Genomic DNA, 14871 nt, shown 5'->3' on the forward strand with positions numbered 1-14871 from the left:
GTAAGCAACTACAATACTTTTGTCGTCAGTTTAAGAATCTGTTTATTTGGGTGAAACCATCTTGAACTCCTTCCTGTGTTTTGACTTTTACAGTGAGATAAGATGTAATGTCTAGTCTTGGCTAATCTTTTTTTGAGGTATTTCAGCCTGGTTTATGAATACATAGATACATAGTATCTATGTATTCATCAGTATCTAGTAGTTTCAACAGTAGTAGTACAGTGAGAAGGTGCTTGCTTTGGGGGGCCAAGGTACCCTCAGGCACACATGTGCAACTCTTGGCCATGGTGAGGGTAGAAAGGGCATCCACTCTGATGTTGGCATCTTGGAACCGTTACCTAAAGTCCTTCATTAGAAGACACTCTCCTAGCCCTGATAAACTAGGGAAGCCAGACATAAAAGCTAAAAATAAATAAATAAATAAAATAAAATAAATAAATAAATAAAATAATTCATACATAGATAGCTATCAAATTCAAGATGGTTCACTTGAGCCAGTCAAGCCATAGGTCCATTATCATTAGTGAATTATACTGTTTTCTTTGAAATGGTCTTGTTCTATCATTGCCTTTTCAGAAACTTGACTTGTCCGAGGACGAAGCAAGAGACCATTTCCGCTCCAAGTTTGACGAGGCGTTGGCCAATGCCTGGAAGACGTCTGTAAACTGGGCCTTCCATTCCATGGCTAAGAAGAACACCTAGAAGTGAGACAAGCTTAGCCTTAGCCCACAACTTCATTCATATTCAGTGTTCTAATATTTCCATTGATGTAAGAAAATATCTAGAAGGACAGAAGGACAAGAGGTTATGTACTAATTGCCCCATGGAAATTAGTTTTCCATCCCAGTTGCCATGATACTTGGACACACTACTGGGGAGGTTTACTTCCTGCCCTCCAAGTAAAATCCAATAAAAACTCCTTGACATGGGAGTCATGATGCCCAGGTGTGCACGTCCTCACTCTGGGCCTGTCAGGCTGTGTTATGCATGACTGCCTCCATGGATAAAAGTTTATGCATTATTAATTTATTTTTCTGATGTTAAACATTGTGTACATTGGTTACATTTTCACCAGCACATCATCTTCAATTGTGCTGGATTGTGGGCATTCACTGTAGTCTCCTGATGTCCATTGTTACATCATCCCAGTCACTGAAAATATAGAAAAACACTGTTAGGATGTTCCCCCAAATGTTATGCTTCCCTATTAAACATCAGTACATTTTCTTGTTATATGATTTATGGCATCATATTAATAAGTATATTTGAACACTGTTCAATACTAAAAAGTACTCAAGATAAAAGATGGTTTGAGATTCAGGACTGTATCCGAGGCACAAAGCAGCAGTTGGTTCTGATTTTATGAGTTTCCTGTAAAGTATGAACTTTAAGGAACAGCTTGCCTTAAATTACTTTCTTAGATACCTAATTTTGGTGCTAGATGCAACTGTTAAAGTGCTGTCACCTGTAGGATTAGAGACAAAATTTATTTTCTTCGTCTGGGATATAGGAAAAACCAACGACAATGTAATGTACATAATTACCACCGCCATCACCACCTCCTCCTCCCCAACATCACCACCTCCTCCTCTTCCTCCTTCCCAACATCACCACCACCTCCTCCCTCAACATCACCACCTCCTCCCCAACATCACCACCTCCTCCTCCCCAACATCACCACCACCTCCTCCTCCCCAACATCACCACCACCTCCTCCCTCAGCATCACCACAACACTAAACTCCTCCAAGTCTTTGCATTAAGATGTATCGCCATTGAATGTGCACATCCTGGTAGTAGAATTTATTTGATTTCCTCTGTGCAGGATCCTTAATATCCTTTGATCACTTCATATTTTTTGTGATGTCATGAAATGTATTGTTAGTTACTGCTTGCCTCCACCTGATGAGCTGAGCTTGCAGCACACAATAGGTGTGTTCTTTGGTTAGGTGTGTGAGGTGGACAGTTTCTTCTAAACCACCTCTAAGCTGACCACCTCTCTACATATTTGCATCATTTGCTCTGTTGTCTTTTCACTAATTAAAAGTGGAATGCTTGTGGACGAGATTAAATAATTTATTAGCAAAAAATAATATTGCAGGTTTTTATTTCTATTTTTCTTAAGAAAGGAAGTCACAAGATGAAATTATCTAAAACATGCAGGTGCTCATGAGGTCTTAGGTAAAGTGGAAAGGAAAGCAGTTAGACCACACATGATGGGCGCCTGTAGCATCTACAATTTGGAATGGATAAAAAAAAAAAAAAATTATATATATATATATATATATATATATATATATATATATATATATATATATATATATATATATATATATATATATATATATATATATATATATATATATATATATATATATTACTCATATCAAACATCTAGTAAATATGCTCATGATTCAGAAACTTATAAAAACCAATATCAATTAAAAACCTACATTAATTTTCTCATTAATTAGCTCATTTTCAATTTGTAACAAAGACATTTCTATTGTCTCGAAGCACGTGCGCGCGTGCGCGCGCGCGCGCACACACACACACACACACACACACACACACACACACACACACACACACACACACACACACACACACAGGTCTTCCATTGGGACTGCAAGGTCACAATTCACTCCTTGGTTATTACCTCAGACCTGTTCTTTCCTAGGTGAACATGAATGAACATGCAAAGCTATTTTCACTCTACCTGGCTTGGGATCTTTTGTTTGAGAGCCAAGTTCTTCTAAACCACACCCTTACTGTTCATTGGTAAAATTATGTGAAGTATATAACACCAAACAGTGGATACAAAGTAAATATATATGAAGGCTACCCAAGAGCAGGACTTAATGGGTTGAGAGTCCATCTCACATCACCAACCTATCTTCTTCCATACTCAGTATCACAGACTGCTGCAGTAATTTTGACATCTAAGGACATGTGAAATATGTAAGCATTACCTGCTGATCAATCAACATTTCATCTCATCCAAGACATGCAGCAAACTGAATATTCCAACCAAAAGACCTTACTTTGTAAGATACATGAAGAGTTACACTTTACATGTCAGTATCTTACAAATTGGTAAGAGTTTCCACAGGAACATAAAGTTGGTTTGCAGTACATTTTAAAACTAGACAAAAGTGTCAGCCAATCAGCAGGTAGGCACATCAACCAGTGACAGTGTTGTTATGTCCTAAGGTGGCAGAACTATTGTACCAGAGACCCTAACACCATGTAGAGCATGAGCTGTGAGCACAGCCATCCAGGAGGCAAGTAACTCAGCTTGAGTATATTCTTGCCATATTAGAAAAATATATATGGGTACTGTTGTCATTAGATATTACTGTTCTTTTTATGTGTACAGTTTTTCTTAATGTAATCCATATAATTTTCAGTAACAGCATTTCTATATTTTTTCTTTCTCTTCTTAGGACCTGCATCTTAGTATGCACAGCTAGGGAAGATGCTGAACACATTAAAAGAATACCATTGCCAGGTGACCTTTTAAAAACATGAGACCCAGGCTCTCAATGATAAACTAACAGTGGAAATTAAAAAAACTGTTCTTATTGTCACAGCATCTATTAACAAATTCCTTCACATGGAAAGGAGACTAATCATGGCTGATCAAAATTTAGAGAAATTTAAGAAAATTTGTTGAATGACAGAAGATGGCATCAGAAAATAGCAATACAGTTTGAATTAGCGAGTTGAGCTTTGACTTATTTTGTTACCAATCTTTGTGCTAATTGAACAAATGATATGCTCTCTCTCTCTCTCTCTCTCTCTCTCTCTCTCTCAGTACAGAAAGGAGCAACACTCGGATGGGATGCAATGGCCTCCTTTCCCACTTTATCTAAATTAATTCCTTTGCTCAATAATATCTAAGTTTCACTGTTATTGATTGAATTTGGCTGCCTTCTCCATCCTTCAATTTCTTTATTCATTGTCTGGCAAAGCTTGGGTAAACTGAATACAAGGAAAAATGCATAAAACTATTAAAGACATAAGTATATTAATAATTTTTACTACAGTTGCCATTGTGTAAGTTGATCTAGAAACCTTGCCCCCTGTCTCCTTTCAGCAGGGCAGCAGGTGCACACTTAATGCTCTCACTACTTGTCTGAATTTCTTACATTTAAGGTTACTTTCAATCAGATCAATAATTAGTCCTCCTCTATGCTGATTTTCAAGGAAAAAACAAATTATTAACCCTTGGAAAATAGTGGAAACATTGTTTACATGAAGGCTTTCTCATAGGGCTAGCTATTGACATGGCAAGGTCTTCAATGATGTATGTCAGTCAATGATGTATGTCAGTATGACATATATATAAATATTTGTTTCCATAATTTTTCCAGAGGGTTAACACTTTGATATCTTTTTTCTCTTAATATGTACAAAAGTTAGCCTAGGGCAAGGCTAATTGATAATGTAATTGAAATATCTTCACATATACAAAATGTTTGATGAAGTGGCAAGTGCATTACAAGTGTACTAATCAGCTGTCTTGGCAAAGGGCTTCTCTATCACCTCAGCCCACATCAACTATAGTGCTGCCAAATACATCCTTGAAACTCTGCTTCCATGTCACTTCTAAAGATCTGATGTGGCCATGAACACACCAGCCACATCTAGGCATTGTGTTTGTATATACTACATGTGGAAAGAGAATTTTGGATATTGTTCATTTCAGGGGTCAAATCATGTTACAGTAACCATGTTAACTCTTCCTTGATAAAGAGGAAAGTATTTACTACTTTGGAGTGTTGTTGCATCTGATTGCTGTTGCTGAGACTACTACTGATGGAAATTGATTGTATATTTGGTACTGATATGGCATATGTAGTTCTGGTTCTGGCAAATAGGAAGTTGATCTGTGCATTGTGCTAGCATCTCAGGTACCCTAGTCTGTGTCAACTCAACATTGCAAATGGTTACCTATCTGATTGTGGCTGTGCATGTATTTCTAGAATAAAAAGTTGGGAATTGCCTTGCAGAACTTCAGACATTATGATAATTACTAGCTGATAAAATGATTTATTCACCTTGTGCATCATCATTTTGTTTTCCTCCTCAAAAATATAAGACAGGTTGAAAATAAATCAACCTTGAAAAGACAAATTACATTATAATTTGTTTGTTAGAGGGAGAAAGGCAAGTAATTATTGATAATTAAAAATTGCATTAATTTGCTTTTTGATTAGCAAAGAAAAATGAAACATGCCATAGTACCTAATTTGAGGAGTTTTCTAATGATGCACTGATAAATGACTTGCTTCACTACATGGGTACACTTGTCTACATGAAAATATGTTCCAAGTAAATGTACTTCATTTAAATTTTGCATCAATCAAATAGCTATTCAAAAGTTGGAGATACAGATTTCACTCACTTTTAACATTTGTTAAAGTTTGTAAAGGCCATTACTTTATATCTGTACAGTTTAAACAACTTTAAATCAAAATTGTTCAGAAAATCTAGGTGAAACAATTAGCCTCAAGTCATGGCATTCTTCAGGCTTTTATACATCTATAGTAGTATTAAAAAAATAATAATAAATAAAAAGTAATAATAATACAGCTTGTGAACATCAGAAGACTGGTTTAGTTCTGCTAGAGACTTGCAGTGCCCAGTAAACAAATATTGGCAGTGTGGGAAAAAAAAACAAAAACAAGAATGGGAAAGTCTTCTGACTGCTTGATTTTAGCTTTTGTTATGTCCTCCATTATCATTTCAATCATTTATCTCTTATAAACTGCTGATGAGAGCCATGCCATATATTAATAATCTACTATTCAATAAAAATAAAAAATATATACTAATAATTTTACAATAAAGGAATGTTATTTCATTTTAACAACTATACCATCTAGTCAATGTTGTCTTCATTTCTTTATTTAAGGCAATACTATCAGCACTTCCTGTCTGGGTCATGTATAGATTTAGGGATTTGCAACAACAAAAATGATACTTTGCTATGTATATAAATGCCTGAAAAATTGTTTATTTCAACATTCTCATTTCTGGATGAATATAGATTTCCTAATGTGCATTCCATTTGTTTCTCATTACCATTATTCCCTTGGGTCAAGTGTATCAACACTTGGGTATGGATCAAGTTAATAAATCAAGCTTATGAACCATGACATTGGCTTCTGCCATCCCATTGGCTCACTCATTGCCTTGGACGCAGGGCTATTTCTTGTTATACGCAAGCTACACAGCTGCACTGGGCCCCCAAGGCCACCAGAGACGCCCAAGTTGCCATTATCATCATTATTATCTTATTATTACTATTAGTTGTAGTAGCAGTATTAAAATCAGTGTTGAGTATCAACAGATCCACTAAGATTCTGATTAATATCCAGAAATTAAGATGTTTCTCCTTAAATTCGGATCAGGACTCCAGAATGCTTCCTGCATCTACATACACGTAGCCTGTAAACTTTAGAGACAACTGCTGAATCTAGTTGAGCAAGTTCACCTAATTTAACCCTCACGAGTGACAAGATTAAACGATGAAATGAGGTAGAATTAGTACTTAATGGTGACATGGAGAGCAGTAGTTGCGTCACCACCATCCATGCCTTAACACAAGAACACAGGAACTCGACAATAAGGAAATTGCAAAAGGCCAGGTCACACAAGACGTCAGAGTACTTAAACCTTACTTAAGAGGACTTCAAATCTATAAACTTGGCACCGTCTTATCCTAGTCCACTGCCTCTCGCTTCACCCACGACATTGGCAGAAAACAGCGCGCCACAGGTCACGTCACACATCACAGACAAACAATTGACACAACACAAAATGTACGTAGGATAAGTACGTTTGGCAGCTACACTCACCAGTCAACGAACGCCCGCACTCAGTGAACACCACACAACTCTGCGTGGTGGGGAGGAGGAGAGCTAAGGAAGTAGAGGGAGGACATGAAGTGGCTTCGTAACAAGTGATTTGTATCCGGGACGAATCCTCAAAGCAATCGAATCCGTTGTTGTCTACAAATCATATATTTTCTCTTGACTGTATTCCACATTGCCCTCTACATTTTTCTTTGCGGCTACCTGAAATCCTACAATTGTCTTTACAAAACTCTCCTCCCCAACAAACTAATGTCCCTTTCTTTGTGTAGTAGAACGTATCATACAAAATATTATCCCTTTTCTTTGCTTTTTCTTCTGCATGTCTGCATTGCGTTAGACATGCAAACAATTTTCCTTACCACTGACTGCTTGTGTTCCTGTCTGCACAACGAGGATATGTACTATGGTACCGCTGCAAGACTTGAAGGCAGCAACCACAGCCAGACACTGAACCACCACTAGTTATTCTTGTTTTGGGGTCTTGCTGGTTTCTCAAGGGTTTCGAAGAATCATAACCCGAGACACCCACAAGCTAGGCACTTTTTGATACTTTATTTTACATTATTATTATTATTATTGTTATTATTATTATTATTATTATTATTATTATTGTTATTATTATTTACCACTGTGTATCACATTCGCGTTGATGGAGCATGATACTCATAAAATCATGGTTATTTTTTACTGTTATATGTCCAGTATAAATGTACTTAAAAACAGAGAGAGAGAGAGAGAGAGAGAGAGAGAGAGAGAGAGAGAGAGAGAGAGAGAGAGAGAGAGTCTAGTGCAGTATTTACTTACAGTAAGGTGTGAACATAAAGATTACAGTGTTGCATTATTTAAGCCGCGTAACTGCTTGCGTCGTTAAATGAAGAAAAAAAAAAAACTGGCAGCGAACAGGTGCCCAGCATCCAGCTTAGGCCCGCATTCTGAAGGGCTTTGCTTTTTCATCACAATCATTACCAAAGGACACAGAAATCTATCACTGCATCCGTAAAAACCCGCTTCCTCAACTAGCCCCTTTGACAGGTAGTGGGATTGGAAGCAGAGGTGCTTCAGAATATGGTCCTTAGTGAGGCGATGAGTAATGATTAACATTTTAATGGCGTTATATCAAGACTAAACACGACTAATAATAAGACATCTATAGTAAGTACTTATTATTAAACAGGAAGTTTTAATCCACCCAAGAAATGCGATGAAGAAAGGCATATTTTTCTTACAACAAACACGGAAATCAAGCGTAGCATTAAAAAGAGTAAAACAGTTTAGAATAAATTAATCTGAGAACAACTAACTAGCATATTTAACTTTAAGAACCTCATCGAGAAAATCGGGCACCAGAATATGGCGACAGACAGCATCAGCGGCAGATCTTGGGGTAGGAGGTGCCGAACAGTGGACTGCGTAGCAGAGTCTAAGGAGAGCTATGCCCCGGGTAATTTCTGTTGGTCTGCTTCGCCGCCACGCTGGGCTGGACATTCGGTAACTTTCAGCGTCTGGGAATGAGGAAATGCTATTGAAGTAGCACTGCAAAAAAATGATACGATAATACAGGAGATACTTCTGTGAGGGCAACCACCTTACAAGCAAATAGCCTGCACTCGTTCCCGTGAAGCCACTTCCTGGCTTGGTCCAAGATTAAAAGAATACATTTAAGGGGTCTGCATGCCTCGTTACGCGGGAGGGGTATGAGGTAGTCACCCCTCTCTGCCACTTCACCTCACGAGTAACTACTTTCAGTCACCAAGTCACTCACACGCCCTTAATATTCAGTCACTCATTCACTTTCAGTCACAGTCACCCACACTCACTTATTAGGTACTCAGTCACTTTTAGTATCGGTTTATTACTTTTAGTACTCAGTCACTCGCTCGATCGGTCACTCACTTTCTCAGCACTCGCTCACTCACTCTCTTGCTCAGTAATCGCTTAGTACTCATTCACTCAGTACTCACTCTCACTCAATACTCATTCACTCAGAACTCACTGGGTCGTAAATTCACTCTGTACTCAGTGGATCGGTCACTCAGTATTCACTCACCGCATGGGTCGGTCGGTCTTTGGACAGCTTTCATATATAAAAGATAGAAGGGATAAAACACACACACACACAAAATAAAATAAAATAAAAATAAACAGCGAAATGCACAAACGAGAGCTTCCTTACCATTGGTCGTCAGCGGATGCAGTACGATGTTTCTTCTTCCCCAAGTCGACGCGGGCATAGACTGACTCGTTGACCTGCACCCTCTCGCCGTAGCCTGTGGCCGCATGGAGTTCCTGCGAGTGTACAAAAAGCGGTATAATGACACTCCAATCCCTTATCACGAAATCCACCAATCTAACAAGAGAGTAACAGACGTACATGAGACCATCCACCAAGACAGTAGCAGTCGTACAAGGGAGCGTATTCTGAAACTATTTTCAAAAGCCTCAGAGATGTTTCACGGTATCCTCACGAGTTTTCTTCTGTTCGTAATGTAGAAATCTTGTAAATATTTCACTAAAACCGTAAAACTATCCTTAGCAATGTCACTTTCACTAGAGCCTTTTAAAATAGTGGGGCCGTGGTGCATAAATGCTTCAGAACACGGTTCATCGCAGAAACACACACACACACACACTACATTAAGACCCCAAACACGTGAGTTCCGCATCTGTATTACGAGGGGTTGATTGCCCTAGTTAGCATAATCCATGATTAGTAATGGATTATATTGATACAGTATGTAATGGTTAGTAGTGCTACGCACGTCCTGTGTTTATTATGTATGTCTTCAGATTTGCATTAAACGGTTCGCGTCACCGTGTGGGTCTAAAATCCTTTAGCTGCCTTCGAGCAGCTACACTATAATTATCTAAAAATGAAAGAAGAAAAAAAAAAAAAAAACGAGAATCCGCTGCATTATTAATATCTGTGGTCATTAAATTTAGTCTCTATGAGAGTCCAAAGCGCTTAAAAATACGGGCCCTGTACATAGCATGAAAGACAGGAAGTAGTCCCATGGGAATCACATACTCACCATGTTTTGTACCGGCCGCCTGTATGATAACACGTCGTAACTACCCTCGTCTGCAATATCAATGTAAAAGTTAGGTCTAGGTTATTGTGAACGTATGGGATGGAAACACATTACGTCTCAGTTTATCACACATAGCCTGGCACGCGAGCAGCTGGTGCCGCACACTGGTGAACACCCTCACCTTCTCCCTCCATGGGCTCGTCTGGCGTGTAGCCGTGAGTCTTCCAGGCGTCTTCGATTCTCTCCATGTTAGAATAGGGATCGTCAGACTCGGGGCACTCGGAAGAAGCCTGCAAACCACGGATAGCATCCGCTGTTAATGGGTGGGTAGGAAGGGACTTAATATTTTTCATGGTACTTAAAATCTTGAGGCTTTGGCTTGATATCTTGGTGTAAGGAGCAGTTTGTCTTTGTTTTGTTGACTGAATGTGTCGGTCCAGGCTCTTAACGGAGTGGGTGGTGGAAACTTTGGAAACATTGCGACCCTGTCCCTGAGAGAGAGAGAGAGAGAGAGAGAGAGAGAGAGAGAGAGAGAGAGAGAGAGAGAGAGAGAGAGAGAGAGAGAGAGAGAGAGAGAGAGAATCATATATTAATGTATCTCCAAAAATATATATACTGATATTGAAAAGGACCTTTTTCTTCGACTTACACGACATCCCGCTGGGTTCCTGCTACAGATGTTGTCAGATATGTTTATCATTAGTGACGCATTCTGGCTCACATAGATATATTTCAAAGCATCATAGTTTTCTTTGTAAAGCACAAATACTATCACGAATAATGACTGTCAATGTTTAGCGTCATACCTAAGCATATACTTGTAGCAGAATAACTGGAGCGCTAAGAGATTTCAAGACACTTATCCTTCAATTTTGGACGACCCTTTTTGACTTCTCTTTAGGGACTGACTGACACTCTCAATGGGCCTTCTTCAGCACTTTTTGTTCCCCTTGGCCATTGCTCCTCTTAGGTAAAAAAAAAAAAAAAAAAAAAAAAAAAGCGTTTCTCTATACACGCCATACCTGCAAATCCTCGCAGTTAGAAGTCCTGGGTGTGATGGTATCATATAAGTCCTCTAAGGGGTATGACTCGTAAGAAGCTGTCGAGGCTCCGTCTGGCGGTGAGCTTGCTGTGGGTGCTGGGTGAGAATCATACGGTCGAGCCAGCGCCCTTGCGTGTCCTGGAGTCTGCTTCTGGGTGTACGAGTCTCTGGAGAGCATCATCTGGTACTTCAAGTATCCCTTCTCTTGCGAGACGAGCTTATTGATTTCCTTCCCCTGGGAGAGAGTGAACGCTTAAGTGAAAGAGCGGTATGGAGAGGTTAAAATGTCTATTGTTTAATGAGAGGCGGGGATGTTGCGAAATACCTGAGAAGTCTCGAAGACGAAGTAACCCGGTCCATAGTTGCTCTTACTCCCAACTTCAAGGTAGAAATTGTCAGTGTTGAAGCCAATTTTTCGCATGTTACTGATAGCCCAGTGCACAATCCTCTTGCCCTCCATGGAGATGAGGGTGATGTGGCGATCCTGCACCAAAAGCCGCACGGTACTACTCATCACCTTCAGCTTCAGCCGACTATTCTCCTCCACCTCAACGGTGAATTCTCGCGTTTCTGCGACAAAAAAAAAAAAAAAAAGATAAATAAATAAATAAATAAAACAAATAAATAAATAAACAAATAATTAAATAAATAAATAAAAATAAATAAATAAATAAATAAATAAAAATAAATAAATAAATAAATAAATGAATAAATAAATAAATAAATGAATAAATAAATAAATAAATAAAATAATAATAATAATAATAATAATAATAATAATAATAATAATAATAATAATGATTATAAATAAATAAACACGCAAAACATCACGTTGTTTGGCCGGGAATATGTATTAATGGGAATAAAGTAGCATATTGTCTTGGTGAGCGTGCTATTGTTGGAGCCCTGAAACTGCATGGACACAGCGCTATTCCTACAGCAGAGCAACTCACCGCTTCTCTTCAGGCATCCACCACGCCGAGGACCATTACTGTCCTACGTATACCAGCAGGCCGGCAACCCAACAGGGGGTGGCCATGCAGAAAAAATAAATAAATAAATAAAAATAAATAAAAGCACCACACACTCCTATACAAATTAGTCCTCTCTCGGCTCGCTGGTGAAAAGAGTCTCGTGGACAACCCTACTACACGCTAAAATTACAGCCCTACTTAATATTAATCATTAGTTGCTTTATCCCGTAATACAGATCATTTAAACGCCCAATGATTCGAACCAACGCAGTTCAGAGACGACGATCAAGGCCCGTATTCAGAAAAATAAATAAATAAATAAATAATGAAAAAATAAATAAATAAAATAAATAAATAAATAAAAACTAGCTCTCACCATGACTATTTTCAAAAGCCATAGAGATGATTAGCCTAGTTCTCTTGTTAATAATGTAAAAATCTCGCTATTCTACCATTAGAACTATAAAAAAAAAAAAAAAAAAAATTAAAAACACGTGTCTCTTCAACTATGAGCCTTTTAAATGTTGAGAAGATGCGGCGCAAAGGTGTCTCAGAACATGGTCCCAAGTAAGAGGGAGGCCATGTTATCAGATTTAGACTTGCTAGTGACCTTCCTTACCTCAATACGCGCCACGACATTACTACTGGCGTCAGCTCACCTTTCTTGCTATATTCGTCCATCCCGTAGACCTCGTTTTCATGCACGGTGGCTTGTTGAGGGCTGACCGAGGGTTGGACGCGGATGGCAGGCTTCAAGAAAGTGTCCTGGATTGCCTGCCGGTAAGTGAATGCACTGAGAAGTCTTAAGGCTTTCGATTTGAGAAAGGTTATTTAAAAAGGATCCTATTATCACAAGTTTTCTTATTTTATACTACTACTATTACTACTACTACTACATATTTCCGAAAATGACTCAACTACAATTCTAACTTTATTAAATTGTTATATTAAATGCACTTGTTTTGTCTCTCTCTCTCTCTCTCTCTCATGTGTGCGTCTATTTTTTGAGAATGGATAACAGATGACTTACCTCAACCCATTTCCGGCTATCCGTGACGTTCCTGGCCAGGAAGTAGTGCTGGTGTTCTCTGGTTGTCAGCTGAAACACACGGGAGGCCACATCAAGGCGCGTGCACGTGTGGGATGAGAGTGTTATGTCAGGACCAAGGAGGGCAGCAACAACTGCCTCGCTCAGTGTATTGGGGTGATTCAATAGGAGTACCGAGACTTCATTCAGTTCTCTCTCTCTCTCTCTCTCTCTCTCTCTCTCTCTCTCTCTCTCAATTAATTAGATTATTTATTTATTTATGGTTACTATTCATATATATATATATATATATATATATATATATATATATATATATATATATATATATATATATATATATATAATTTTTTATTTATTATTTTTTTTTTTTCGTGTGCGGCTCCATTGTATATGGCAGCGTGTCCTGTGTGTCACGAATATTATGTATATACAGAAATAATTACTCACCGTAAACCCGCGTCCTTCGCTTTGCGAACATTTCTCATCTTGTAACACTTTGATGATGTCTTTCCTGGTCACGAGGAGGACGTGTTTGTTACGAGACATACATATCCGTTGGAGCTCGAGGCGCGCTAGGCCGCTCCTTGAGGCGTCGTGCAGCACTGCGTAGCATTCCTTGTACTTCTGCTTCAGGAAGGAAACCAAAGACTCCATTAAAAAAACAACAACACTAGGACCAGTAGCCTGCTTCTTCCAGGCTGTAAGGTTGCACAACCCAATCTTTTAGTTACATCCCGCACCTCTTTGTTAGATGACCAGCTAGGGGTTTACAACGTTTAAGGAGATAAGTTATCCCAAATAATTTCCGCCTGAACGGGGAAAACTTTGCATTTGCTTTGGATAGGAAACCTCTACTACTACGTGTTCCCCTCCTTCCTGTGCTCCCTTCTCCGGTCTTCCTTTCCTCTCATCATGCATCTTATTTTTCTTGTATTCTTTTAAACGCTTAGAAGTCTCATGAAGACTGTTTTCAAGGGCCACAAAAATTATTAATCGAATCCTTGTGAAACTATCACTAGAATCATGAGAATTTCTTAAAGACTACAATAATTTCCAATAGAGCATGTTATTGCGCATTATTTTCCCGAGAACAGCACACAGGCACCTATGCCTAATAAGGCTCGAATTCTGAAACGCTTTGCTCTCTCATCCCGACTAGTTACAAAGACAACAAAGATGATTTTGCCGGTTTCTCAAGTGTTTCTCCTGTTAATATGTCACTAGAACAATAAGAATAACTTTAAGACCCCATGTAACTTCAATCAGAGGTCGAGGTGCGGCGCAGAAGTGTTTCAGAATATGGTCCTTCTTAATAATGCCTACCATCATGAAAGATCTCTTGCAGAGGTAGAACAGCACGCCCTGCTTCTTCGTCAAGTAATTCATGGCACCTGGAGGTCCTTTGGGCAGAAACAACAAGAATTATAGACTTCAAGAGCACAACATTCACCGTGACTAATAGTAGTGCCGACACTGAGAGAAGAGATTCGCGGTTAGCATGGGAGATAAAAAACATCCGGAGTTGGAGATATCTGAGAGGATACTCTTATTCACTAACATAATATTTACCTATATTAGTGTGATCAAGACTATCAAAGGGGAGCATATGAAATGAAAAGGATATAGAAATGGAATAGGGCATTGACCACATATAAGTTACTGTGAATTGATTATCAAGAAGTGCTGAGCGAGAGAAGTTGAAGACATCCCGATCTAAAGATATTAATGTATCACTACGTAAGATCTCTGACTTTCAATTAAACAAGAGTCCCATAATCACTATCAATAACAGAAAAAGGCCGATCATTCCAATAACTTATTTTAGAATAGCGAGTGAAAGATGAAGTAGACTGTAGGTGAGAGGGTGAGAGCGGATGCGACACGTCTTATCCAGA

The 14871-nt window shown here is 38.7% G+C and overlaps 2 protein-coding genes across 11 annotated transcripts in view; one reads left to right on the plus strand and one right to left on the minus strand.

Annotated features, from left to right (window-relative positions):
• Positions 1–5009, plus strand: part of LOC135093373 (phosphatidylinositol 4,5-bisphosphate 3-kinase catalytic subunit delta isoform-like) — a 25994-nt gene extending 20985 nt beyond the window's left edge. For all 6 annotated transcript variants that reach the window (XM_063992628.1, XM_063992627.1, XM_063992626.1 and 3 more), the window contains one exon: positions 577–5009. In XM_063992628.1, coding sequence (XP_063848698.1) covers positions 577–702 — 126 coding nt within the window. In that variant the 3' untranslated portion in view covers positions 703–5009. The remainder of the gene's footprint in view (positions 1–576) is intronic.
• LOC135093374 (docking protein 1-like) overlaps positions 1–14507 on the minus strand; it is a 16089-nt gene extending 1582 nt beyond the window's left edge. Inside the window, exons 1-12 of one of the 5 annotated variants that reach the window (XR_010263334.1) lie at positions 14300–14464; positions 13424–13603; positions 12959–13027; positions 12588–12702; positions 11280–11524; positions 10935–11189; positions 10094–10403; positions 9913–9962; positions 9057–9169; positions 7243–8385; positions 1065–1152; positions 569–698 (exon numbers count right to left, since the gene is read on the minus strand). Coding sequence is in view for 4 of the 5 variants with exons in the window: in XM_063992632.1 (XP_063848702.1) it covers position 8385; positions 9057–9169; positions 9913–9962; positions 10094–10403; positions 10935–11189; positions 11280–11524; positions 12588–12702; positions 12959–13027; positions 13424–13600; positions 14427–14492 (1401 nt within the window). In the remaining variant the exon portion in view is untranslated. Of the gene's footprint in view, positions 1–568; positions 699–1064; positions 1153–7242; positions 8386–9056; positions 9170–9912; positions 9963–10093; positions 10404–10934; positions 11190–11279; positions 11525–12587; positions 12703–12958; positions 13028–13423; positions 13604–14299 lie in introns of those variants that run through there. The other 4 variants (XM_063992632.1, XM_063992635.1, XM_063992633.1 and 1 more) reach the window with 4 other exon arrangements.
• Between the last annotated feature and the right edge of the window lie 364 nt (positions 14508–14871).

This window comes from Scylla paramamosain, chromosome 42 (assembly GCF_035594125.1).
Source record: "Scylla paramamosain isolate STU-SP2022 chromosome 42, ASM3559412v1, whole genome shotgun sequence".
Lineage (NCBI taxonomy): Eukaryota > Metazoa > Arthropoda > Malacostraca > Decapoda > Portunidae > Scylla > Scylla paramamosain.